The following is a 25,093-nucleotide window of genomic DNA, read 5'->3' as shown; positions in this document are numbered from 1 at the left end:
TCGGTCGCCAGAGAGCCGTATTTGGGATGCGAACGAGAAAAGGGATTCCCGGGAGTACCGACCTCATGCTTGCAGCCATGTGACAGAAGTGAGAGTGAAGAAGGTAACAGCTGCTCACCAGAAGCTCGCCCCATCCACCGCTCCGTTTCAAATCCATCACTTCTACAAAAGCGAAAAAAGTCTGTGTAGCAACAAATGTCAGCTAATAAGTTATTAAGCATAACTCATGTTCAAAGATGGCTGCCACTGGCAATGCAACGGTTGGATGCAGTTTGTTGCACACTGAGAACAAGTGTTTTATTAAGAGGCAACACAATGCAGACAGCCTTCCTGAGTTAGTGAGAGGAGACTCAGCCAAAACCTAAAGTGGGGTCAATGAAGCTCTGTACAGGAGTCCAAAACAGCAGAAATGGGGGGAGAGGGGGGGAGAGAGAGAGAGAGAGAGAGAGAGAGAGAGCAGCTGTGAGTAGTTCTGCCATCCACCGCTGGCTAAAACATAAATAAAATCCACTCCAGACTGCACTCTGCTTACAGTCAGCTCCATTTTCTGTACAGCAGAAGCAGGACAAATGAAAGTGTCATTTTGATGCGGACAAGAGATGAGAGATGAGTCACGCTGATTTGCTGTGAATTGCTGGGGAATACGCTGCTTAACAGAGGCGGATCCGATCCATAAGACTCTGTAATCATCTGACGCGGTGGTGTCAATCTCATGTGTGGCTTGCTAAAGTGATCCACCATCAGAGCGAGTAACTGGAACGCTAATGGTAACTAAATATAACACTAATCTTCACCTTTCAGCAGTTCTCACAGGTTTTGTAGCCAGAAAGGCTTAACAATAAATATGATCAAAGCTCAGACTCATGAGTAGACTCCGACTACTCAAACCGTTGCTGTGATTAATCTCTTCGTTACTTGGTCAATATAAAGTGATTGTTTTAAATAAAGGATGTTCAAATGTTGCAATAGGTTTTAATAATCAAACCTTAATGGAGAATGAACTTCTTCTGTCCCAAAATGCTTCTGTTCATGATGCTGGGGTTTCCCTTAACCCTTTAACTGCACTGGGGTGAACTCCATTCAACTAATTCTGATAGTAACTGGTTAGGAAAAGTACCAGATGTAATTTAGGGGCTACACACAAATAGGGGGTGTAAACTTATGCACCCTTGAACTTCTCTTTTCAATATCATGACCTACTTTGTGTACACTCATGAAGTATAATCCAAATTAATACAATCCATTTCATTTCCTGGTTGTAACACTACAAAATGTGGATTAAGGGGGTGAATATTTATGCAAGGCACAATGTGTGATTATATTTACATACTTCTACAGATTTTTTGTTACCGGACTCAAACACTGTGTGTGTGTGTGTGTGTGTGTGTGTGTGTGTGTTTACGTTAGTGTGCCTTTCATTAGAAAATGAACAACGTCTTAAAAGAACTGTCATGTGAGTAGCATATTTGTAAAAGCAGCATATTTGAGGAAGTGTTGTGCTGATTGACACGACGCATATTTTGGACAGGGAATGCAAACTGTACTGAAGCACGCTGCTGTCACGCCTCTGGTGTTTTGAAAAACTTGGCAGCAGAGAGCTGGCCTTGTTAACGTGAGGATGTCAGGATCAGATCAGTATCAAGTAGCAACCAACACCCAGTCCTCTGGTATCAGTATTGTATTTGAAAATACAAATTATTAAAAGAAGAAGAAGAAGAAGAAGAAGAAGAAGAAGAAGAAGTAAAGTGGGGTTGGGCCATCCTTAATAATTATTCCTTAATTATAACAATAAATTGTAACAATACTCCAGTAATAATTATGTCTTTAAAAAAATAAAAAATGTCTTCAAAAAATAAAATAAAATAACAAACCCTTTGCCTGTACATCACTGACCCCTATAGGTTCCATTTTGAGAAATTATGATAACAAAAAGCACAGGTAGTGCCGGAAAATCTCTTCTAGAAAACTCAACATGGCAGGATATTTTCCTCACACACATAGTATGTAGTGCCCCACAAGATGCTACAACACTATGTGAAGTTACAGCTCTGCACACACGAGTCATGTAATTCTACCTGGCTTTTCTGACGGACAGACTACCAGCAGTGAGGATTAGCGAAACAACATCCGTACAACGTAATCTAAACCCCCTAGAAAGACCCGTGTGACCCTCCGAGACGTTACTCACCAGCACGGAACTCTCCATACACACAGGCGAATATCTGCACAATTTATGAAAAGCAAAAACGGTCAGAAGGAATAAATTAAACGAATTTCAAGTGAGCATGTGAATGGATGATGAATCAAAGGAACTGTGAGTCAGTGAGTGAGTTACATAAGACAGACTGAAAAGAGTCTGCTTTCCTCCCTTCACAAAGAGAATAACCATTGTTTTGAACGCTTCCTTGTAACTGCTCTGCTGTGAAAAGGGATAGTGTACCTCCCAACCTCTGTTTTGACAAAGGAACAAAAGGGGGGAAAAAATGGAAATAAAGAAAAAGGAGAGGACAAAAAATAATAATGTCATGGATAAACCTATTAGTTTCCTCCCCATCTACAGACCCGGTACCCACACACAGGAGCTTAAAAGCTATGAAGGGAGGCAAAAAAAAAAAGGAGGATTGAGTGTATAGTCTTTCCATTCAGCCGGAGCTTTGTGGAGTTCGAGTCGGAGTGCGTACACACATGTATCATTTCTGTACTGATTAAAGAAGAAGGATGGGTTCACAGCGAAGAGTTTAAATGCAGCAGACCTCCAGCTGGAACGTGATAAGGAACGATAAAAAAAGAAAAAAGGCGAAGCGTGTTTTTTTTCCTCCGTGTTTTAATCTTCTCCTTCTTGTAATGTAACACTGGCTTTGGGGGTTTGCCTTGAAGCTTTTATTTAAAACACATGTTCACTCTCACTTAAAAAAAAAAAAAAATGCTGCTTTATCGTTCCATCAATCTGGAGACACTAGCTGATTCATTTCCAGCATGGCAGAGGCTTTGAGAAGAGTATGTGTGTGAGTTCTTTACTGTATATATATATATATATATATATATATATATATATATATATATATATATATATATATATAGAGAGAGAGAGAGAGAGAGAGAGAGAGAGAGAGAGAATCTCTATCTATCCCACAAGGTCATTTTTGATAAATCAGCTCAGAGATCAGAGATCAAAAGGTTTCTAAAAGGAGGGAGATAACTGTAACTGTAGGAGATCTCGGTTTTTTTCCTTCTGGAAAATGTCACCTGGTCTTTCTCCACTCTTCAGCTATTCAGTCTGTGGGCCTGTGCCCAGTGTATCCTCACCTTTCTCTTCTCAGCCGACATGAGCAGATCCCGATACGGTCTCCTGCTTTTGTATCTCATCCGCCTCATCCTTTGAAGTGTCGTGCATTTTGAGATGCTTTTCCGTTCATCACCGACATACAGAGTGATGTTCATTTGAGTGAACTGTCAGCTCGAACCAGTCTGGCAATTCTCCTCTGAGCTCTGTTATCGACGAGGCGTCTCCGGCAGCATACAAGAAACTGCCTCTGACTGGATTCTGCTAAATCCTGAAAGCAGCCTATCTAGAACCCACCACTACCGTGCCAAGGTCACTGAGATCACACTTTTCCCTCAGATTCTGATGTTTAATTTAAACAGTAACTGAAGCCCTACTCCTGATCTGCACAATCTGTTTGATTGGATTGGATACTGATTGGATATTTGCATTAAAGTGCAGGTGTACAGGTATTCCTAATAAATAGGTCCAGTAAGCACTATCCATGCGTTCACCAAACAGGATCAGGCATAGTGTTTAACCTTTAAAACTGGACCAGATTTCATAAAGACCATGCTTTATTTCAAATAAGATTTTCTTTCGTTTTTGGCAGAAAACATGTTTCTGAAACGGAAAAAAAAAAAAAAAATAGCTGCACAATGTGGAAGGCAATGCAATGTGACCACTAGAAATGATTCAGCTCCTTGCGTTTATATGTGTACAGTGTAAGGAAACACCTGAGTAACTATAACATGAGCAGATGGTAAACACATGTGCAGCTGTTGTCATGAGCACTTTTCTAAATAACTTTTATTTTATTTAATACCATCTGCACCACTGTGTGATAAATGTCACCGAGAAGCTCTGTGAGCACTGAAGTGCTTAGATATAAAAATTATAATATACTAGCTACAAGGCAGATAATAATAAAGTTAGAAACGGCTGTGCTGCTTGAAGTTATTCCGCTGTATACGTCCCCGCTTCTTACTAGTCAAAGTCAATAAAGCCCTCGATAAAGATTCGGCATATGCCGCAATGTTGCATACGGACTGCATTCTAAAGCAGCTGTGCATGTTAAAGCAAAGCGCTAGAGAAAAGAGCAGAAATTTCTCCTTTCTTCAATCATTCATCCTTTCTTTCTTTAAACATGCGTCGGAACCGTGTATACCGTAAATACGCGTTTCGGCTGTGATGTGGTCTAATTAACAGAGCTGATCATAATTAGTCAGCTAACCGTGACAGACACTGATACTCCGGGTCTGGATATAATTTGAGGGAAGTCAGAAGCTAGCTCATGTTGCTGACTGGACCAGATGGAAAATGAGCACATCACTTTGAATAGGCTGTTTGATTAGCTCGGGCCTACCCATTTCTGTAAATAGGTGGGCCCGAAGGAAATTAATTCGAACCTGCTAAGTTTAGCCAAGGTGACTGTCCAATGTAAACTTTGAAACATTCGAGCTGGAGACCAGAGCAACAGTGCAGAATCATGGGTCATTTACAGTAATCATGAAGGGCCGTGTGATCCCGGATCCTGAAGCATAGATCTTAGGAGTTCCACCTCATTTTAAGCACAAACACACACAAACCTATCAAAGCGTATAAATCAGGAGGCAATAAGTAATATTAAGTAATGCCTTGTTTCAGTAAATGTATACAATAGCTACTAGATAAGCATAAAGCCTCCATTTGTTTAAATCTGGTCCTGCATGAAGCACAGAGTAAATAATATGTGGTGATAAACAAGTGCTAGACAGGGTAATGAGACAGGAATAAAATATATCTTACATCATGACATCCTATACACAGCACGACACAATCAGCAGAGATCTGGGTAAAAAGAAAAATAGCCCTTATAAATCAAACACAAACTCATATGCATTTTTTGAGGACTGCAGATGCCAACTTCTCAAGCATCCTTGGAGCCCACCAGGCCACAGTGCTGGGAGAAATCAGCCTCTCATTTGATTTTTAGGAGAATGTAAACACTGCTTTCAACAGCAGGACTTGTCTGGTATGAATCAGCTTTAGTTTCACTACCACAGGGCGTTTTTTTTTTTTCTGTACTGATAAAATATGGCTGCGAGTTAATGGTATGTGTGACAGTCATGGTTAGAGTTTGAAAAGAGAAAGAAGAAAAAATAAACAGAAAATATAAGAAAGAGAACCAGACAGAGCGAAAGAGAGACGAGGAAATGGGGGAAAATAGGAAGGGAAAAATATAGTGAATAGAAGTATAACCTAAACAAAAAGATAATTGGATGCAGGTAGTGTAGGGTATCGAGTATGCTCCATAGCACAGCATAAGAAAAGATTGAGAGAGAGAGAGAGAGAGAGAGAGAGAGAGAGAGAGATTTCTGTGACCAAGATTTTCGATTCCGAAACGCCAGCCTGGTAAGCTGCCCTGTTGCCATGGCGCTGGCCTTAAGTGTTGTGTGAAGAATTTACTTTCTAGCACACATATACATGTTTATTATAATAAGCTCAAACTCTGAAGATGGAAAACAACATGAGGAAACACAGTCCCTTTTCAGTTACACTAGGTACTATTGTTGGGGCACAACTGACTGCACAAGAAGGATGAGTGTGTGTAGGAAAGCATCAGGCTTTTTAAGAGCATCTGTTAGACCAGATTAACTCGCTCACAGGTTTGGACTCGTTGAGGCTTCCAAAAGGATATACACGCACATCCACACTGTGGCGCCTAAAGACAGGGAAGCGGGCCTGACATGGACCAGGCAAGGCCTTTCCCGCAACGCCAAAGGTGCCTCGTCATATTCCGTCCCGGAAAACAACCATGCTCGGTTCGCTTCTTAAACCCGCATGGACACACTCTCACGAAATGACTCGGTGACTCTGAGATTCCTGGCAAACACCTCATTAGAAATCCAGCAGGCTTTCATCCTTTCAATTGAGCTTAATCCAGACCCCTTTTCCTCTCTACCTCCTTGCCTCTGCTCTCTCTCTCTCTCTCTCTCTCTCTCTCTCTCTCTCTCTCTCTCGCTCTCTCTCTCGCTCTCTCTCTCTCTCCTGCTTCACTGAGCCTGAGCTGGCCTGGAGCTACAAACCCTGCTCAGTCTCAGCCAGACAGCTATCTCAGCACACAGCACAGAAAAGAGGAGACCATTAGTGGCTCTTGGAGAACAGGCCGAGGTGGAGGAGTCTGCCATTTTTGGAAATGCGAGAAATGAGTAGCCTGCTGTCAGCTGGAAAAGGACACATGGACATCCATATTCATATAGGGCTTCAGTCACCTGAGAGAATGGACTCAGGCACTTGGATAAATTGGAGATGAGAGATTAAAATCAATCAGTGCTCCTACTAGCTATGTAATCATGTACTGCCGATGCTAACAGTGGTCATTTTCACAGCCTGAAAGACTTGACTAAGATTGTCATGTGAGGCATTTTTTTGCCTCTCATTAACACTGGAGAACATTTCTACTTAATGCAAAAAAACAAAAACAAAACAAAAACTTTCTAAAACTGACCTGACCTTGACTGCCAATAAAGGGTCAACTATAGCCTTTTTGTAACTGTACAGACTAATTATAACCTACACTGGTCTTGCTCACTTCTGTTTACCACATTAGCAATGCAGATGCAGGATAGTCCACAGCTAATCAATGGGACTGGTTTAAAAGCACAAACAATGGAGTTGGTGTGACCTGAGTTCAGCTTTAAAAAAAAAAAAGGTGAGAATGAAGATGTCCCTGCACAGTAGAGTGTTTTGCCAGCACTAATTACGCTCATTTTCACAGTCATAACCAAGACACGAGAGGGACATCTGTGCTGAGTTTGCCTTGAGGAGAAAATCTGGAGCAAGCCAAGTGCCTTCATCGTATGAGCAGCTTGCCTTGAGAAAATGACTTCGAAACTAAAATGAAGACAAGTGAACAGGATCAAATTAGTCACGTCCTATCACCTCTGAGGCTTTCGGAGGCAGTTTCAAAGAGTGGCAAGTTCTGCTAAATACATAAGGAAAGGTCATGCTTCGCTGTCCTGGTGGAGGTCTCTTTCCCCTGAAACATGTTTGCATTGAAGTACGGCTCGCAGGATGGCAGCCAGGACTCGTCCCTCTCTCCACAACAATAAGGTTAAAAATAAGAGTTACAGTTCAAGAAAGGCGTTGAGCAGCTGAAGCTATTTTTTCCTGTTAGATTTTCCAGCGTTCCCATTAACAGCAGACTTCATCTCCGACCTCACGACATACACAGCTGTGTCCAGAATTCTTTAGCGCTAGAGCAGTAGACCACACCCAAACGAAACAGCCATCTGAAGACTACTGTACTGCACTTTTAACGCTTTCGAATCGTTTCTTCATAGAAAATATTCTATCAGAATATGTATTCTTGCACTCTATACACAAATACTACAAAAAACCTGCAACAGTGATTTGTTAGACAAGCAGGAAATGATGCCTTGTGAAAATGTGGCTACAGTCTGTGGTAGTCCAAGCCCATGGGCCAAGCTTAGCTAACATGGAGGAAGCTCAACATCTGTAGCCATGAACAACCTGTTTGTAAAAACACACAAGTCCCTAATGAGGCCCCCTATAAAAGTGAAAATGAACACCATGTTTTCAGACCTTTGTGCGTTCCAAAGCCGACATGCTCGAGCAGGATGGAATGCCAAAGTATTGTGTGCACATTTGTTCTCAAATGAATTTTACAAGTTTCTCAAAAACTTCTGTTGGAGGGTCAGAGTCTGGCTTGCTGAAAGTGTGGAGTCTGGCTCTCCAGACCTGCCAACGGAGCAGTAGAGAGAAAAACGAAAAGCATTTCCTCACCACTGTTTGCTTAATGTGTGCTATTTCATCTCTGATTTAACCGTTTTCTAGATCCTGCTTATTCTATTCTCTTTCATTCGGAAATCAGAAAATGAAATTTTCTACCGCTTCCTACTACAAGACATGATAAAGAGCTAGAAATAATTATATACAATCCACGTATGGAACATCTGAATAATCATAAAATCAAATATACAAACAAACAAATTAAAGAATAAAAACAACATTAGTATGGTGTTCCCAGTGTTCAGCTGGGTTGGGATATGGATGCTGTTAAGGCCGCAGCCTACAAGGTTGACATTTTCATTCTTAACAAATCAGAGAGTCTTTGTAACCTGTGAATCGGGGACGGAGTCAGAGATCGATCAGAATAACCTTGGCAACAACCCGGGCATCTCCTTTTTGTTCAGCTCAGCTCAGCTCAGGTGAAAAAGCTCATTCTTAAAATCTGGTGAAAAGTTTAAACCTGCTACCTTTGTGCCTGTCAAAAAACTGCTATTGGCCCAAGAAGCTGAATTTCATACCAAAAATATCATTCCTGAACACTGGGAGTTTTAGTTCTACATATCTCAGTAGGAAGGTGTTTGTGTAATAAAGAGGCCAGGAGATATATATCTCGAATAACTTGGAAGCCAGTTTCAGTATTACACTTAAACCCCAAAGTTAACGCATGGTGGAGCAGGATTCATGCCTTGCTTTGGGAGAACTGGGCAGAGCCACTGGGCAGAGAGATCACCACGTGAAAACATGCATTGACTATGCTCTGGATGCCACACACAAGTCCACTAGAAAATCCTTGAGCATCTTTCTGGGATGAAATTTCATTTAGAACAGAGAGGCTTTTGTGTGATTTCAGTAATCCCAAATAGACTGTCATTTACTCTTGAAATTGGCTCTGCATTTCTTTTTCTGTTTATGGTTCACCTTGTGTCTCAATGAGGCTACTTACAGGGTGTGCCACAGGTGCATAAGAGTGATTTCATCTCGCTGTGTTGATTCATTCTGGCTTTTCCAGGTCCATAAAAGAAACGAAACCATTTATCCAAATGGCAGCTGAACAAGCCAGAGAGATAGCTTAGAATGATACACAGGAAATGCCTGTGGAATGCCCCTTGTAATTAATTTCAACTGATTAAAGTGTAATAAACAAGAATGAAACGAAATATATAACAGCTTGAAAAAAAAAGAAAAGAGTAGAGATTGAGTAAAAGATGAAAAACTAAAACAACTAGCCCGTTTTTTTCCTTGTCACAGTACTTAGTTAGATAAAATCAGGGCTACGTCAGAAATAACGCTGGCAGCATTACTGATAGCCAAGTGTCTATGGGAGCATTGGTGAATTTTCTAAAGTCCTGGAAAAGGTGTCTACTAGTCCCTCTTTTACTCTTCTGTTACCTAGGCCAGGCCCTCTGGGAGATATGCTGCTAATAGGAAACAATCTACAGCTAATACACCCTTTCCTCAGTGAAAGCATCGTTTAATAACAAAAACAGAGTGCTCCCTGTCTTCTTCTTCTTCTTCTCTCTCTCTCTCAGCCAATCTTCATGAGACTCCTTTAAACTGTTCCCTTCTGTAAACAAAGCCGAGGAGAACGATAGTAGGGAGTGAGAGACAATAGGGAATGGACACCATGGGACAAAACCTTGGGTAAGGGCTTTTCCTGTTGTTTTGAAGAGACAAAGGACGAAGCACATGGAGAAACAGAGCAAACAGCATAAAGAAGCATGTATGAGCATGCTATTACCTAAATATTACTCCGAACACAAAAGCACAGTTAAAGGTGTGGCCCTCTGGCCCAGAGGCTGTGCAGGATTAAATGATTAGTGAGAGAAGGCAAAGAGAAGCAGACAGACTGGTGAAGGTGGATACGGTATTGCAGAGTACACACAGACACACACACAGACTCACCAAGTTCTGTTTTTTACACCATACACTCCTTAACCTCTGAGCTTCATGAATGTCAAGATTCATCGAATACAAATTACCATCACTGATTGAGCTCCCACATGTGCTGACATGCTGCGAGAGGTGGTAACCCGGACCTCTGCGTCGTCAGAGACTGTCTGCTGTGGGTCCATCTTGTTGTGATTACACTCGTACTCATGTCGGTAATTGCAACGGTGACTGCCTGCAAGCTGTTTACACACATGTACACTCACACACACGGACTTCCCCACTTCATCTACGGCTCAGTTCGGGCTCCATGTGGTGAGCAGAAGCGAAATGTAATCTATTCTTGCCTGTTAATTCACACCATCGCTTTTCCAAACCGAGTGCTGCAAACAATCAGATGTATTCCACTTTATCACTTCCTGAAGATTGCCTTGTTCCCATCAGCCATAATCCCCACGTCTTGACTGCTTATACATCAGGGTATGCTGCCAGATAGTGAACCAGGCAAACTGCCATCATTGTCGCTTCAGATCACTACTTGGATTCTGCTGCTTAATAGTGGGGTGGTAAAGTTTTCCCCCTTCGCTAAAAGGGGCAGTTATAACACCTAATGAAGCATAGCAGCTGGCGTCAGCGTTCGTTTTAATATTATGCCACGCGCACCTTAAAACACAGACGGAGCTGAATATGAAAAAGGACAGTGTCTAAAATAGGTTTCTCCAAAATACTTTTAATGTAAGCAAAACAGAAACACACACAATGAATATCAATGAGAGCCTTGTGATCCCTCGCTTACTGTTAACCATCATCCACCGCTGAAGCTTAGCTTTTTCCTTCGCGCCAGTCTAAGTGTCCGTTTTGAGTCTCTGTGCTGTCTGTAAATAAATGTCTTTAGTAAATAGCTTTGAGGCCCTATGAAGAAATATTGTGTGGATCAAAGAAGTCAAGTCTTCCTGTGTAAAAAAGCTAAGCCACAAGCTTGCTTGTTTGTCTAAAACAATTAAAGCCCATCCAGAGGTAGGTGGGTGGGTTGGTAGGAGGTAGAGTTCTGACAAATAGCTACCAGCTGATAGCACTTTAGCAAACACTGGAGGGGGCCGTCAGGGTAAAGAAAGAGGGAGGGGCCTAGAGACAGGACTTCAAATTAATGATTGGTCAGGGTCTGAAGCCCATCTAATCTCAGCCAATTGCTCCTTAATTATGCAAGGTGCTGCCAATTTGGGCTGTCGAGCAAATCAGAGCCAGTGTACATTTGCCTTTCTCTAGAGTCTGGTCATTATTTGAGCTGATCTCATTTTCACACATGGAACCAATATGCCAGCCAGATGTTCATTTGCAGCCGGGCACGGAGCGCAACGAGTCATCTACACGCAAAGGCATTCTCCCTCGCTTTTGGAGACACTGTCTGACACCACGGACCTAGAAACTCTGTATGCGTGAGGAGGAAAAAGATAAGAGAGGAAAATGAAATGGAAAAAAGGGTGGAGTCAATGTCGAGGATTGTATAGAGCGTACTTAAATCAGGAGTGCGGTGAGACCACTGGGTTCAAGCAAGCAAGCAAAAGCACTTTGGTCACCAAATCAAATTCGTAATTCATGTAAACTTTCCAATTACCCTTGCTGCTTAAGGAGAGTTTCTTGTCATTTCCAGGTCATAAATAACTTGGTTTTGGTTTCAGTCCTTGCTTGGATTATTAGGGCCACCTGGATGATTCTGGCAGGACCAGAGGGGTGGGACTCAATTCTGATTGACAGACTGCATAGGCAATGGTTTTCTCATTACCTTAAGGCATGGTCTTTAATGACGTTCCGTCAATCCAAATTTAGTCCTGAGTCTCTGTGCAATTCTAAATAGGAATTTCCTCAGATCAGTTTGGCCCTAAGCGAAACAGGGCTATTGTGAAGGTAATGTATGATAAAACACTGAAGCCGTGTGTGCATGTGTGTGTGTGAATAATACACCTCAGTGCACAAGCGTTGTTCAGATCTGTATGTTGATCACATTGGGGTACAGTGGTCATGGCTACGGCTGTGACCTTAACGCACACGTAGCCTACTTTACATCATCGCCATTTAGACTGTTTTATTGTGCGTTTGATTTTAACTGTGTTGTATAAAACACATTGGAGAGCTCAGTTTTGGGGCATGGGTGTTTGGGACATTTTCATATCCTCCTAACTAATAAAAATGACCAGGTTTTACGGTAAAAAGAAGTAGCACTGTTGCCTAGAGTAAAGCTTTAGAAACTAAATTCCTTCTCTGTCGTTTCTGAGCATAGAGACTGATTGAGAGAGAATGTGTGGGATGGGATCAACTGGTTGCAATTATCAGAAGTAATGTGATACTGCACTTAAACTGCTAGATTACTTCACAAACATACACGACGTTGTGCAACGGGATTTCTAGCGCAGGTTACTTCAGGCACGTTATGTGCATTTCCATGGGCTACAGTAAGACAAGCTGAGGTTGGAGGTTGGAGGTATCAGGTATACCCCAACGATTACCTACGAGGTTAAATTTCACTGCTTCACCAGTCAGAGGTTTATCAATCCAAACAAGATCATTCCAGTTGCCGGTTCCAAATGGAATGTTTATGCGTAGCTTAAATTGGGCCCTGGGTTAAAAATGAACAACGGTACATGGAATATGGACCAAATCTTACAATAACAGTGAGAAGTGTCTCGTTTTTGATTTTAAATAGTCTGTAAAACATATACGACATGTAGAAAAAACAATTCCTGGCTTCATTCTGTTTTAAAATGCTATCGCACCTCCATCCAACGGGACTGTGGCGTGTTTGGATAAAAAAAAAATGCAAAGAAAGTACAGATCTTTTCATTCATACAGAACAGATATTTGAACCGATCAACTATTTGTTTGGATTGAAATTCTGTTTGGATTGAGAGAAAAATACATATAGTGTAGATTTAAAAAAAATATATCTTTCTCAACGAAACATGACTTCATTGTTTACAATAAACTTAATTAGAAAATTAACAAGTTTCTAATGACTAGACTGAATGATGTAAAGTGAGCGTGATCAACTGATGTAGTTTTAACATGAACCAGTTACATTGTGAAATCTCACGAGGATGTTGGTGCTGATGGGAAACACACTATAACTAGAGTATCACTTGCAGGGTGATTAAATCATGTGGAGGTTGTGGTAGCTTAGTGGTTAAGGTGTTGGATTACTGATCAGAAGGTCACCACTGCTGGACCCCTGAGCAAGACCCTTAACCCTCAATTGCTTAATTGTATAAAATGAGATAAAGATGTAAGTCATTCTGGAAAAGGGTTTCTGCCAAATGCCAGAAATTTAAATGTTAGAACAGTACAGTGGTGATGTGACTGTTGCAAAACCCCAGCGTTGTTGGTATTCATAGCTTCAGAGTAAATATGTGATCAAATCATGTTGGATGTCCAAAAACTAATTGTGATCATTTGATTGAATTCAAGCATGTACTCATTCGAATTAAGTAAATTCAACTAGCTTTTGTCAGCCTAGCATTCAGTATTTCCAGTATATCTGCCAAAACTATTATCCAGTTACGTTTAATATTTTGCTTAACACTCAAATGTGTACAAATAAGCAAGTAGTCTTGTATTATTTTTTTTGTTGTTGTTGTTGTTAATAATTATTATTATTAATAACAATAACTAATAATAATAATAATAATAATAATAATAATAATAATAATAATAATACCTGTGTCTTCATTATTACTGTTATTATTGTTACTCTATTCTAAAGCAGCTGTGGTATGAAGGCAGGTTGTACTGCTTGTATGCCAGTCTGCACATGCCTCTTTTACAGAGTGCCATACTCAAAAAGCAATGCAAAGAAAGGTGATTTGCGAGCTGTTTACACAAATCTGCTATCAGAGCAGGAGGCTAAGTGGGAGCCTTGTTGAATTTTTGCCATTTGCTTCCAGTTGCGTTTAAGAGTGTGTAATAACCGTACATTTAATATAAGGAACAAACGGAACATATTGTTCCTTCCTGCCACTTGAGCTGTTCCTGATGAGAATCATAATGAGATGGAAAATGACGCAGCGCTTTATTTCACGCGTTAAAAATGAGCGCGCAATTAAATAATCAGCGGCTGTGAAAAGTTCAAAAAAGTATAAGGAAAAGCTGCTCCGATGAACTGCTAATTCTAGGCAAACACTGTATGAAAAGGGCTGTTAGAAAAGAGCCGAGACTGCAGTAGGAGGAGGATGTGATCATGTCAGGCACACACACACACAAACACGCACACGCCCACACACACATGCACACACAGTCAAATTACCTCCAATTACTCTGCTTTAACTTTAAACACAGTTTGACCATTATGGCCCATGGAACAACAAACTTTGCACATGGCCTCACCATCTTTTCCATTATACTTCCAGCACAGAACAGCCAAACCCCAGAAACTGAACATACACACACAGCCTCTCTCTCTCTCTCTCTCTCTGTCTCTCTCTCTCTCTCTCTGTCTCTCTCTCTCTCTCACTCACACACACACACACCCCACTCACCCCCGCCCAGGCCGGTCTGGCCTGGCAGGCAGGCTGCACCGGGGTGTCAGTTTGTTTCTGCAGCAGTCAAATTTCCCATCATCCCATAGACAAAAATAAACAAGGGCGTCCTGGAAGGTGGTTGAAACGGCTCACTGTAATCCACCCCCTCAGACGGTGAGGTCATCTACAGCCCTACCTCTTGGCCCACAGACTGAGGCAGGTACTCGAATCGCTCTCTTTCTTCTCACTCCCTCACTTTTGCTCCCTTTCTCCTTTTTTCTCGGTCTGTAAAATGTGACACTGTGTTCCAGAATTTGGCTGTAAGTGACGCTGGAAGCTTTGCCACTTCCTGACTGAATAAGGAGCAAATGCACTACCGAGCAAGCTTGAGTACACAAACGAACTGGGATAAATGGTTGGCGGAAACGTAAACACACACAGCGCAAAAAAAAAAAAAAGGGAAAAAAAAAGCAAACATAGACACATGCAGATGAAAAAATAATAAAGCACTGAGCATGTGTTCTAGGACCTGGGGAAAAATAAAATAATACTGCCAAAGGTTAAAGACTGTTTACACTAACAGTTAAGGGTGCTAACAAAACACAGGAGCACACACCCACAGAGAGCTAGCGTGGCATGCTGTTAGATGATGTGGCAGATTGATGTGTACAATGCTGTACAGTGGAAGATCAGTAGAATGATAAAGCTGCCGTATTGGTTAGAAGGACTGTGCTATGCCTTCAACTCAGGGCCACCACACAGCCAGAGTAATTGAGTTACATCAGGACGTTGACAGCAGACCGGTCATGATTCCAACAGTCATCTAGCTATAGTGCAAATAAAGTACATTTGATTGTTAGCATGGATGCTGTATGACAGAAGAACATCTGACTCATAGCAAGCTGTCAGGTCTGGTCTTATAATAATTTCACTCACTAGAAGAAAATATTGTGTGTGATTTCTGGTCCAGAAAATGGCAGGGCTTGTTCCACGCTGGTGGTCCACAACATCCAAACCATACTGTTGCCTGGAAATCGAGGGGAACACTGGTATATTTGTTCAGAACAGAGTACTTCTAAATGAGTAGCGCTGCTGTCTGTCTCAACTGGTGTGTCCTGTAAACTGTTTCGATACTGCTTTGGTTGAAAAACAGATGCAGAATTATTGGCAAAACCAGCATAAAAAAGACTATGTCTTTGAGGTCAATTAGCTTCTAGAGAAATCTAGCGTTTACTGTAAATATAGAATTATTAGCAGCTTAAGTTATTTTTATAAACAAACTATAACTAAGGCATGTCCCTGTTCATCACTATCAGGGAAATCAGACAATATACAAATGAAATGAGATGAACAATGTGTTGGTCTTTGCAAATCAGGTCATAAACAATGCCTTAAAAATGCCCGGATATACGGTCAGGGCAGTTAACAAGTTTAAAACAACGGGTTCTGTAACAAACCTGCCTGGGAGAGGATGCAAGTGTGGCAATGATTTCACCAGGGATGGAGATTTGCAGAAAATTGTACATTTTGCCTCCAAATCTACAATTAGATGTCACTTCCGTGCCAATGATCTATTTGGAAGATGTGCCAGAAGAAAGCCTTTACTTTCATCTAACCACAAATGTAAGCACCTGGAGTTCACTAAACACTGCTGAAACTTTGACTGGACCAGGCTCATTGGTCAGATGAGACAGAAATAGAGCTTTTTGGCAACAAACAAAAAAAATATGGTGGGTTTGGCATAAAAAGAAGAAAGGTTATACAGAAAAGTTTCGTTTTTCCTGTTTTTCCTTTTCTTTTAAATTAGGACACATGGCACCAAGAACTCAAGGAAGTACCAGGAGAAAACTGGGTCATGCTTGGATCTTCCAACAGGATGGTGAACCATCATCAAAATCCATACAGAAAAGCTTCAGTGTCTTAAAGAATCAAACTTATGATATGGCCATCCTTGTTCGGTGATCTGAACACCACTGAATACCTGTTAGCTGAAGAACAATGCAAAGAGACGGACCTAGGACCCTGGAGGATCTGAAGATGTTCTATATTAATATATGCTCTCAGATTCCATGCTATGCATTCTCCAAAGAACTCAGGGGAAGAACTCAGAGGACTCAATGAGGATGACATGCATATATATATATATATATATATATATATATATATATATATATATATATAGATATATATATATATATATATATATATATATTAAATATCTGTATTAGCTTAGAATATATGCTGTTTAATTAAAGCTTAGATTCCATTCATATTTTCAGTGTGAGATTAACCACAAAAACTTTTTCCCCCATAACTTTTTTTAGGCATCTTTACCAAGGGTGCCAATAATTCTGCTTACCACATCCCACCAGGATTTCACTGAACCCCAGCCAGTCCCTGGTTAAGACCAAAGAGCACATCAGCACCTAAGTGCCCCAGTCGCTGCTGATCCAGCTACAAAAATGTCAATGTAATGAGTTCCATGTTAAGATACACAATTACTGCTAACTCATTTATAGAAGCCCTCAATTGTTATCACCCAAAAATGTTATCCAAGTTTTTTTTTTGTCCATGTAGTACACTCATTCAAAGGCCAGCTGACCAACATACGTGCCAAGTGCAACAAAACAGTTTAACCGCTGAGGCCATTCAATTCATCAAAACCTTCTATTTCATGTCTCCCTGGTCAGTGGACCACAATAAAGTATTATAAAACACTAGTGTTACAAAACGCTGTGTGCCAAGTCAGGCTGAGAGATCCACCCTGTATCCTGTGGCTTGTGCTTTAAATGGACAGACCTTGAACAAAGCTTGCAAACATCTGCTCTGACTTCCTGCTCTGGAGTTGGTCTGTTCATGAGCCAATCAGGAAAATGGCTTGAGTAAGAGAGGCAGGTAAAACTCGCAAAACTGAACAGATGGAATCAAAGGTCCAGAGCATTTGTGAACGGAATCAGTAATTCTCAATGGAAAAAAAGCCATGATCAGCAAAATGCTATATTTATACTTGGCACAAACGGCCCTGTCTTTAATAGGGTGGAAATCCATTTGCACCAAGTTCCTCCTCAGGCAAAACTAAGGGGATGGAGAGAGAGAGAGAGAGAGAGAGAGACCGAGAGACAGAGCGATAGCAGAGGTGTAAACAACCACAGAAGGCTTCTCTACTGAGAATAACTCATTCATACAAGAAAAAAAAATAATGTACAGATAACTGAATACATTACGGTTACAAAAACATGCATTGTAGTCTATCAAAGCAGTTGTCACAAAATATAATTTGATGCGGCGCATAGACAAAACAACGATGGCAAAGATAATGGATTTGATTTGAGGCCAGGGTAGAGCGAATTTCCCCTCGATTACTGCTCCTTTCTTTTTTGCACTGATTCATCTACACTGCTTTTTATTCTCACCTTTGAGATCAGGACCTTTATGAATGCAATGAGTCTTGCAGTTAGAGAGCTTAAATATGTTAGGAGGATAATAGATAAATACAATACAGCTCTTTGAGTTCTTTTGAAAATTGTTCCGTTCAGCAAAGCATACAGAGTTGTAATGTAAAGAAAAACGGGAAACAGGAACAGAGATAGTTTGAGCAGGTCATCTACAAATTGTTATTGCTGGCTTGAATAAAAACACCAGACAATAATCTCCAGGTGTCAGTGGTATGTCTGTTGATGAAACTTAAACTCTAAGAAACAAAAAAGAATCTGATTTGTGTATGGATTAGTCATTGTATACAAAAAAAAATCACAACGTTTCAAGGTTTAAGCTTTAACTTTTGTCTGTAACTTTCTTTGTGTTCATTCATTCATCTTCAATAACTGCTTTATCCTCATCAGGGTCACTGAAAACACTAGACTCAAGACAGGAATGTACGTTGGATAGAATACCAGTTCAAGAACACCATGTACACACATTCACACACACCTAGGGATAATTTCACTGAAATCAGTCAAACTACCATCATGTTTTTTGAAGCCTGGGAGGAGACCAGAGAACATGGAGAAAACCAATGCAGATACTGGGAGAACATGCAACTCAATGCAAGCTCTGGATCAATGTGAGGACCCTGGAGTCTGCAACACTCTTCACTGCGCCATAATGCCACCTACATGTTTAACAGCTCCAAACACAAACAAGCGTTCAAACAAATATTGACTGAAATATCACAGTTATTATTACCACTGTTTAGCAGTTTATTGTTCCTTCTAGTCATCCTTGCTATGTCTCTCTTTTGCCTATGCCGATGGGCTTTTTTTGAAACTGCAAAACTGCTGATTTCCTGTGCAAAAGTTTATAGTTGCTGCTCGTCTCTAGGAAGAAGTCCAGGTGCTGGAGCGCAGACTGAGGGAAATTAATTGGTGTTGTGGGGATCTGCAATAGGAGATGACACCAGGCAAGTTATTCCCTCTCACCTGCAGAGAAGCAGGAGCGCAGGCTCTCAGGGCTGGTAATATGTTTTGTGCCTGAGGCCTGCAGTGGGCAGAACATCCCACCTTCCTCCTGGCAGGACATGGGAGCTGGAAGCAGCATCAAATCCTGAGCTTGCAAAACAGGTGAAGGAGGTGAAAAGTGATGGGTTGCCAGGGCACAAACCCTACAAGAAATCACCATCTGTCTACAGCATAGCTGGACACTCCTACCTGGGCCACGTTACTCACAGAGCACTACACACCATTTATGTCATTCACTCAGCCCCCTGAGTTTACCTACACACTAGTGGAGGCCCTTATCAGTACCGAAAGTTCAGCACACAGGCCCAGCGCAACAGTAGCCAATCAGTGAGTTTGTCACCCTGTAGAATCCGAAGTTGACCGATTACCAAAGCGGGTGAGCGAGACCGGCCCTGGTGCAGCTGGAGTGTCTTGAATACCTACTGTTTATGTCCCAAGAGCCCGGTGCAATGCTGTTTGAGCTGCAGTCCGCTAGGTAATCAAGCATTCGCCTGCTGCTAGCAACAGCTGCTGCTGTTTTTGTGTTTGTTTAGAGGTCTCTGCCCCTCCTCTTCCTCCTTGCTGCCACCAGAGAATAAGCTTGACGCCTTACACCCTCCGCTTTCACCACTGAATCCCTGCCTCCCCAAACAGTGGCTTTCATTACAGCACTCAGAAAGCTCTTTCAGCCGGGAGGAGGCACTCGGCTCTTCCCTCTCTCATGCGTTTGTTTGTGCTGTCGCACAAATCCTCAGGCCCCACCACTTGTCACTCTTCTATTCTCCACACTAATAAGCAAGCCACTTCTTCATTAGGCTGCACATCAGGGTTCATCTCCCTCCCACCGTCCCTCCTTCTAGCTCCTCCTGTCTATCTCAGCAGCATACTAAGCATGAACTAAACCATGGGCTAAAGTCACCTGAACAACCTCTGAAATGCAGATAGAAAAAGTAAGAGACAAGGGGAGTAGAATTAAGCAATCCAGCACAACACAAATGACTTATTGTGCTCATCGGGATATCTGGACTACAGAGTCTCAGTCATGTGGGCAGACCTGACCTGGGCCTACATCAGAAGGCTGGGAAATCTCCCTTCTAAATAGGAAAAAGGACTGCGAAATGCAGAGCAGAAAAAAAAAACACCGTTGGAGGTCACCACACATGAAGACGAGTCATCTTAATATGAGAGTGGGGACGGACCCCAGAGTCAGCTCTCAGCCAGCTCTACACCTCATACACGTCTGCACACTCACTTTTGGTCAATATTACTCAAACAGATTGTAATCGGGCCGTGCTGAAGTCTTTAAGGCCGAAGGCCAGCTTCTGACGCCTCACTGGGGAAATCTTTCAGCCCAGGATCCAGAAAATGGAAAATTCATGACTTTTTTTTTTTTTTAAACTGAAAAGTCTATGAGACATAAAATCTTTTGCCATTTGATAGTTTGATGCAAATTGCTGCTGATGGGAAATCACTTTTACTGCAGCATATGTAACACCCTGTATTTAATTGACTTACAGTAGAGTGTTTTTGAGGGGGAAAAAAAAAAAGATTTGTAATTTAAAAGCTAAACTTAAATGTTTCCTCAAAATAGTGCTGACTTTATGTTTTTCTTTTCTTTTGCCTTTTCTCTAACCTTCTTTTCACACTCTTGATGGTGCAAAGAAATCACCGGTCACATGAAACTTTATTTAAACAGTTTTTGTTTCACTCTTACTGTTCGGAGGAGAAAAGAGAAAAGTTTAATCAAACAAAAGAAGGAGAAATGTGAAAATTGGATTGTCATACACAGGACCAAATCACCTCCAAATAAAAATAAAATTCATGAAGGATCAGAACACCTCTCTGACATTCTACAGGTAAAGCTGAAAAGCGTATATTTTTAAGCAGGTTGCCAAAGACAGGAAGAAAACAATAAGCACTTTGGTGATTTATGGGAAGAAGTTTAGCACTGAGCTTTTTTAATTGCTTAAATACATTAAACAATAGCTTTATCGCCAAAGACTAAGGACTAAGGAGCAAAATGAAATACTAGGCATCATGGATGCAATAAACATCTGTCTTTTTGTTTTAGAGCACAACTGGCAACAAGCATCAATCCTTCCAACCATCCGATCTGCACAAGACATGCACAATTTCAGTGGACCAGAGTAAAACCACAGGGCTATGAAGGGCATACTGTGGACATCCTGTGGAAATTGGAACTTTGCTGTTTTGGTGGGTTACTGTTGTGCAGGAAAAAATGGGTCTATGAACATTAGGCATTGATGAAGTATTACATCATATACTCTGAGATTGGGGAAATGATCAAGTCAGATGTCACCAGCAACTTAGCCTGCACAATCAGTAAGGCATGCTGCTTGGTTGCCTTGGCAACCTCCTCACTGAATCATCATTTAAAGGAAACTTCTACCTAAAAATCAACATTGCAGTACTTTCTTGGGGAAGTTCTGATATTGCCACATGGTGATGCCCTGTAATTTGAAAAGTGTTTTCGTAACCATCTTTTGCAATATGAAAAGGGTGAGAATTAAGGAATATGAAACTTACTGGTTGTTTTGAGGTAGCCCAGTGGTGCAATCATAAATGGATACAATAACTTTTTTTATCACGCAGAAACAAATGAAAGGTTTGATCTGCGCTCACACGACTACTGAGATCAAGAAGCCGTATGAGAAAACAGTAATGAGCATGAAGACTGGCATTACAAAACATAATTAAAAGCCAACAGGCTGTTTTCTAATGAAGAGTCCTTCAGGGATGAATAAATAAATTAGGCCCTCTGTCTTGTGTTTGGTCCTCTAAACCAGAAGCTGCATGACGGTTTCGGTTAATCATTGTGCCCTAGCCTGGGCTGCTATCCAGGATGAACTTGTGAGTTTGTGAGAAATTAGTTTCAAAAAGCCCATGAATAAATAGAGAAAAAATGTTCAATGTGGAAACTTAGATCTTGAGGGTGTCTGCCTGGAAAAATGCAAACGGCCCAACAAATGTCTTCACATTATCTTATTTCTGAATGACACCAGCTTTTTCATCCAAAGTTCCAGAAGTAATTCCAAATCTCTTTCAAAAAACGTCACCGTTTTCCTTTAACCGCAAACAGAGCCAAGGCTCATCATGGTATCTCTTATCTGCTACTCATTACACTTTAATCCCTCGAGGAGTTCAACACAGACATTCTCATCTCACGCCTGTGAGGCTTCTCCGAGTCCTGGCTTCAGACCGAGTTCTTCCGGTTCTTCGCTACAGCACCCCTCCCTTATTGAGCCTGGTTTTATAAAGTGTGATGGTGACTCACACGCTAAGTCATGGTAACTTAAAAAATATTGTGATGGACCTTAAAGCTCTTCTGAGTCCCATTAAGCCCAAACTGGCACAAAAAAAAGAATTTAAAAAATGTGATTCAACGTTTCCTGAAAGCTGGAGCGCAGCCTCCACCCGCGCTCCTATGCTTCATACAGTCAGCGACACGCCTCAGCTAATGACTGAACCACAGAAAGCACCACACCCGAGCCTCGCTCTTCCGGAACCATCTGGGCAGACATGCAGCAGTAGGGCAACTCAAAGTCTCAGAGTTGACTAATTGTGGTTAGATTTTTGTTGCTGTTGATGATGTTTGTCCTTTTCTTTTTCGTTTTACTGTTTTGTCATGTGTTTACGTATTTGTACACAGGTACAGCAGAGTTAAACCACAGACAACTCTGCAAACGGAAGTTCACTAGAATTGTTCGCATGCACCTCTACAAAGTGTGTGTGTCTGTGTGTGTTATTTCGCATTAAAATGTACCACTTAATTAGGCAGGGCATTTTTATACTTAATTGCAACCAGGCATTCTTAGTATCCATCTGAAGCCATTAAACCCTCAGCTTACTCTCTAGTAATTATTTGTTGTAAAGTATATTATAAAGTAACTTCTGTGATTTAGTAACTACAATGGAAAGCTATGCAGTTACAAGAGTGAGGAATGTCAGAGGAATTTAAGCGCTTAATTAAGCAACAGATAGAGTATAGTTTAGCTTATGACATGGCTATATATCTCAACAACATACGTTATAACACAAAAGTTGTGGTTTAGAGGTCTATTGAAAAAAGGCAATTGAATCATTTTTTTCGCTGCTAAAACAATTATTATTTCAGCAACGGAAAAATATTCTTATACTACTTGATTCAATTGCCTTTTGGACAGACGGTACACTAAAAAGGTTACTCAAGAAGTGCACTAAAAAGTGATTGATCATCCCATTTGGGCTGGTTGCCTGCCTTTTCTCAACAAATTGCCCTTCCTTTTGAGCCAAGCCATTTTATCAGCGGACAATGGATTGTAAAGTGGAGAAAGTGGGAAGCTATTACTAAAGGCTCTGTGTTAGAGAGTCTGACTAAAACATGGCTAAGCTCTGGGACTGGATAGAGGAAGTGATGCAAAGTCTGTTCCTTGACCAAGGCAATTTGTGAGGAACACGTGGATCATGCAGTTAGTCATACACACCGTGTGTTTTCCAGTTGAAAAGTGGACCAAGGGTCAGTTTGTGAAACTCGTCTTCACTATCCATTGAATTAAGGGAGTCCGTGTCTGCCGTCAACCTCAGGGCTCACCTTAACATCTTCTGTCATATATATAATAATCCACTTAAACAGAGGTATTTGTAAAACTCACCAAACCTGACTTAACGAAGCTGTAACCACTGTGACAGAACAATAACATGGCCACAATCATACAGCCGCCACCAAGTCTGCAGGATGACTTGCGCAACAACACACGTGTGTGACATGTTGGATTAGAGGATGATGAAGACAGCCATACAGATATATTACTTTACTGATAAATCATGTTTGATTCACATGTACCGTAGCTCCACTAGACATCCAACTAACGTCAGTGAGTGACCTCTTTGCTAATTAGGAAGCTGTTGCCATGTTTTGTTTTCTTTGTCAATGTGTCTTCTTGGTATGCTGTTTATTTAAAACTGAAAACATGTTCCATTGTTGAGTGTATGTGTGGTTGGTTGTGTGTTACCTGGAAATGAAGTATAATCGGTTATGGCAATTAAGTTATGTGACTCATGACGGCAACCCAAGATAAAACTGTCTTGTGCATGGTGAGAGTATAAAAATTCAAGAAGTACAATGGCGTATGGCAGGCTACAGGAAGCAGATGATCAAACGACGACGTGATTGCTGTTTTATTTTTGGCGAGTGTCCTTTGGTAAAGGCCAAAATAAGGATGTATTTAATGTTTGTTTCTCTTCGTGTGTCGTGCTGCGTCTTTATTGGCATGTTTACCGCGCTCTGGGTAGCTCTTTTAATTAGGAGGACCCTATGTTAAAGGCATCAGAAAGCAGCAAAGAGCCTGTGCAAACAACTGACCTCACTGAAAACCAAGCACGAACAAACTCACACACACACACACAGAACGTAAGAAAAAGCAAGTAAAAGAGAAAAATAGGCTAGGCTTGGGATAAACAAAATACCCAACTTCAGGTGAGTGCTGGAAAGAATTAACTGATTGCCGTTGTTCTGGACTGTGTCCCTTCATTGTACCAGAACAACCAGGCATTGTGTACAGGATACCATGCACACATAGTCAGCAGGGTTAAAGCAATCAAATGTTTGGAGAAGATGGATAATCCTACAGTTATTTAGGGAAAGAATTTGGATCAAATGGAGGAGCTTGAACAGATGGAGAGTGTAGAGGACCTTACCCGCAGGAGTGATTGTGACTCTTCCTTGGCACTCTTGCCCTCTGTCGAGCTGGGGTACTGCTGCCCTGGCTTCTCGGCTGCTGTGCCTGCTGGCGTCCCCTGCAGGTAGCTCTTGCCATCTGTGCTGAGACTGTACACCAGGCCCGGCGAGTCTCTGAGTACAGCCGCACCTTTCTGCGGCTGCTCCTGTGTAACCGAGGTGGAGCTTAGCAACCCTAGTGTAACGTGAGGGAACGGTGCAGGGCTTCCCCGCAGCACCTCTCCCACTCGCTCCTTGGGCACCCAGAGCATGCCCTGGATTTGCTGCTCTGTCCCTCCTCGGGCCTCGGGCCAGGACTTCTCCTTCTCTTTCTCGTCGGGGGCTTCGGTTTTGACAGCCTCGGCCGGTCTGGCCTCTGGGGGCACCAGGCTATAGAGCTTCAGGTCACTTTTACTCTCCTCTTTAATGCGGAGAGTGGAAGGGGCGGAGCAGCCGTTGGCAGGGGCGGAGCCTGGCTCGCCGGAGTCCT

At 41.6% G+C, this 25,093-nt stretch overlaps 1 protein-coding gene across 7 annotated transcripts in view; it reads right to left on the bottom strand.

Annotated features, from left to right (window-relative positions):
* The window catches only part of trps1 (trichorhinophalangeal syndrome I), a 98,872-nt gene that overhangs the window by 29,919 nt on the left and 43,860 nt on the right, over positions 1-25,093 (bottom strand). For all 7 annotated transcript variants that reach the window (XM_058377937.1, XM_058377935.1, XM_058377938.1 and 4 more), the window contains one exon: positions 24,585-25,093. This exon is cut by the window's right edge and continues 92 nt beyond it. In XM_058377937.1, coding sequence (XP_058233920.1) covers positions 24,585-25,093 — 509 coding nt within the window. The remainder of the gene's footprint in view (positions 1-24,584) is intronic.

This window comes from Hemibagrus wyckioides, linkage group LG24 (genome assembly GCF_019097595.1).
Source record: "Hemibagrus wyckioides isolate EC202008001 linkage group LG24, SWU_Hwy_1.0, whole genome shotgun sequence".
NCBI classification, from domain to species: Eukaryota; Metazoa; Chordata; class Actinopteri; order Siluriformes; family Bagridae; genus Hemibagrus; species Hemibagrus wyckioides.
The sequence above is the reverse complement of the archived record's forward strand: the minus strand, read 5'-3'. Positions and strand labels throughout refer to the sequence as shown.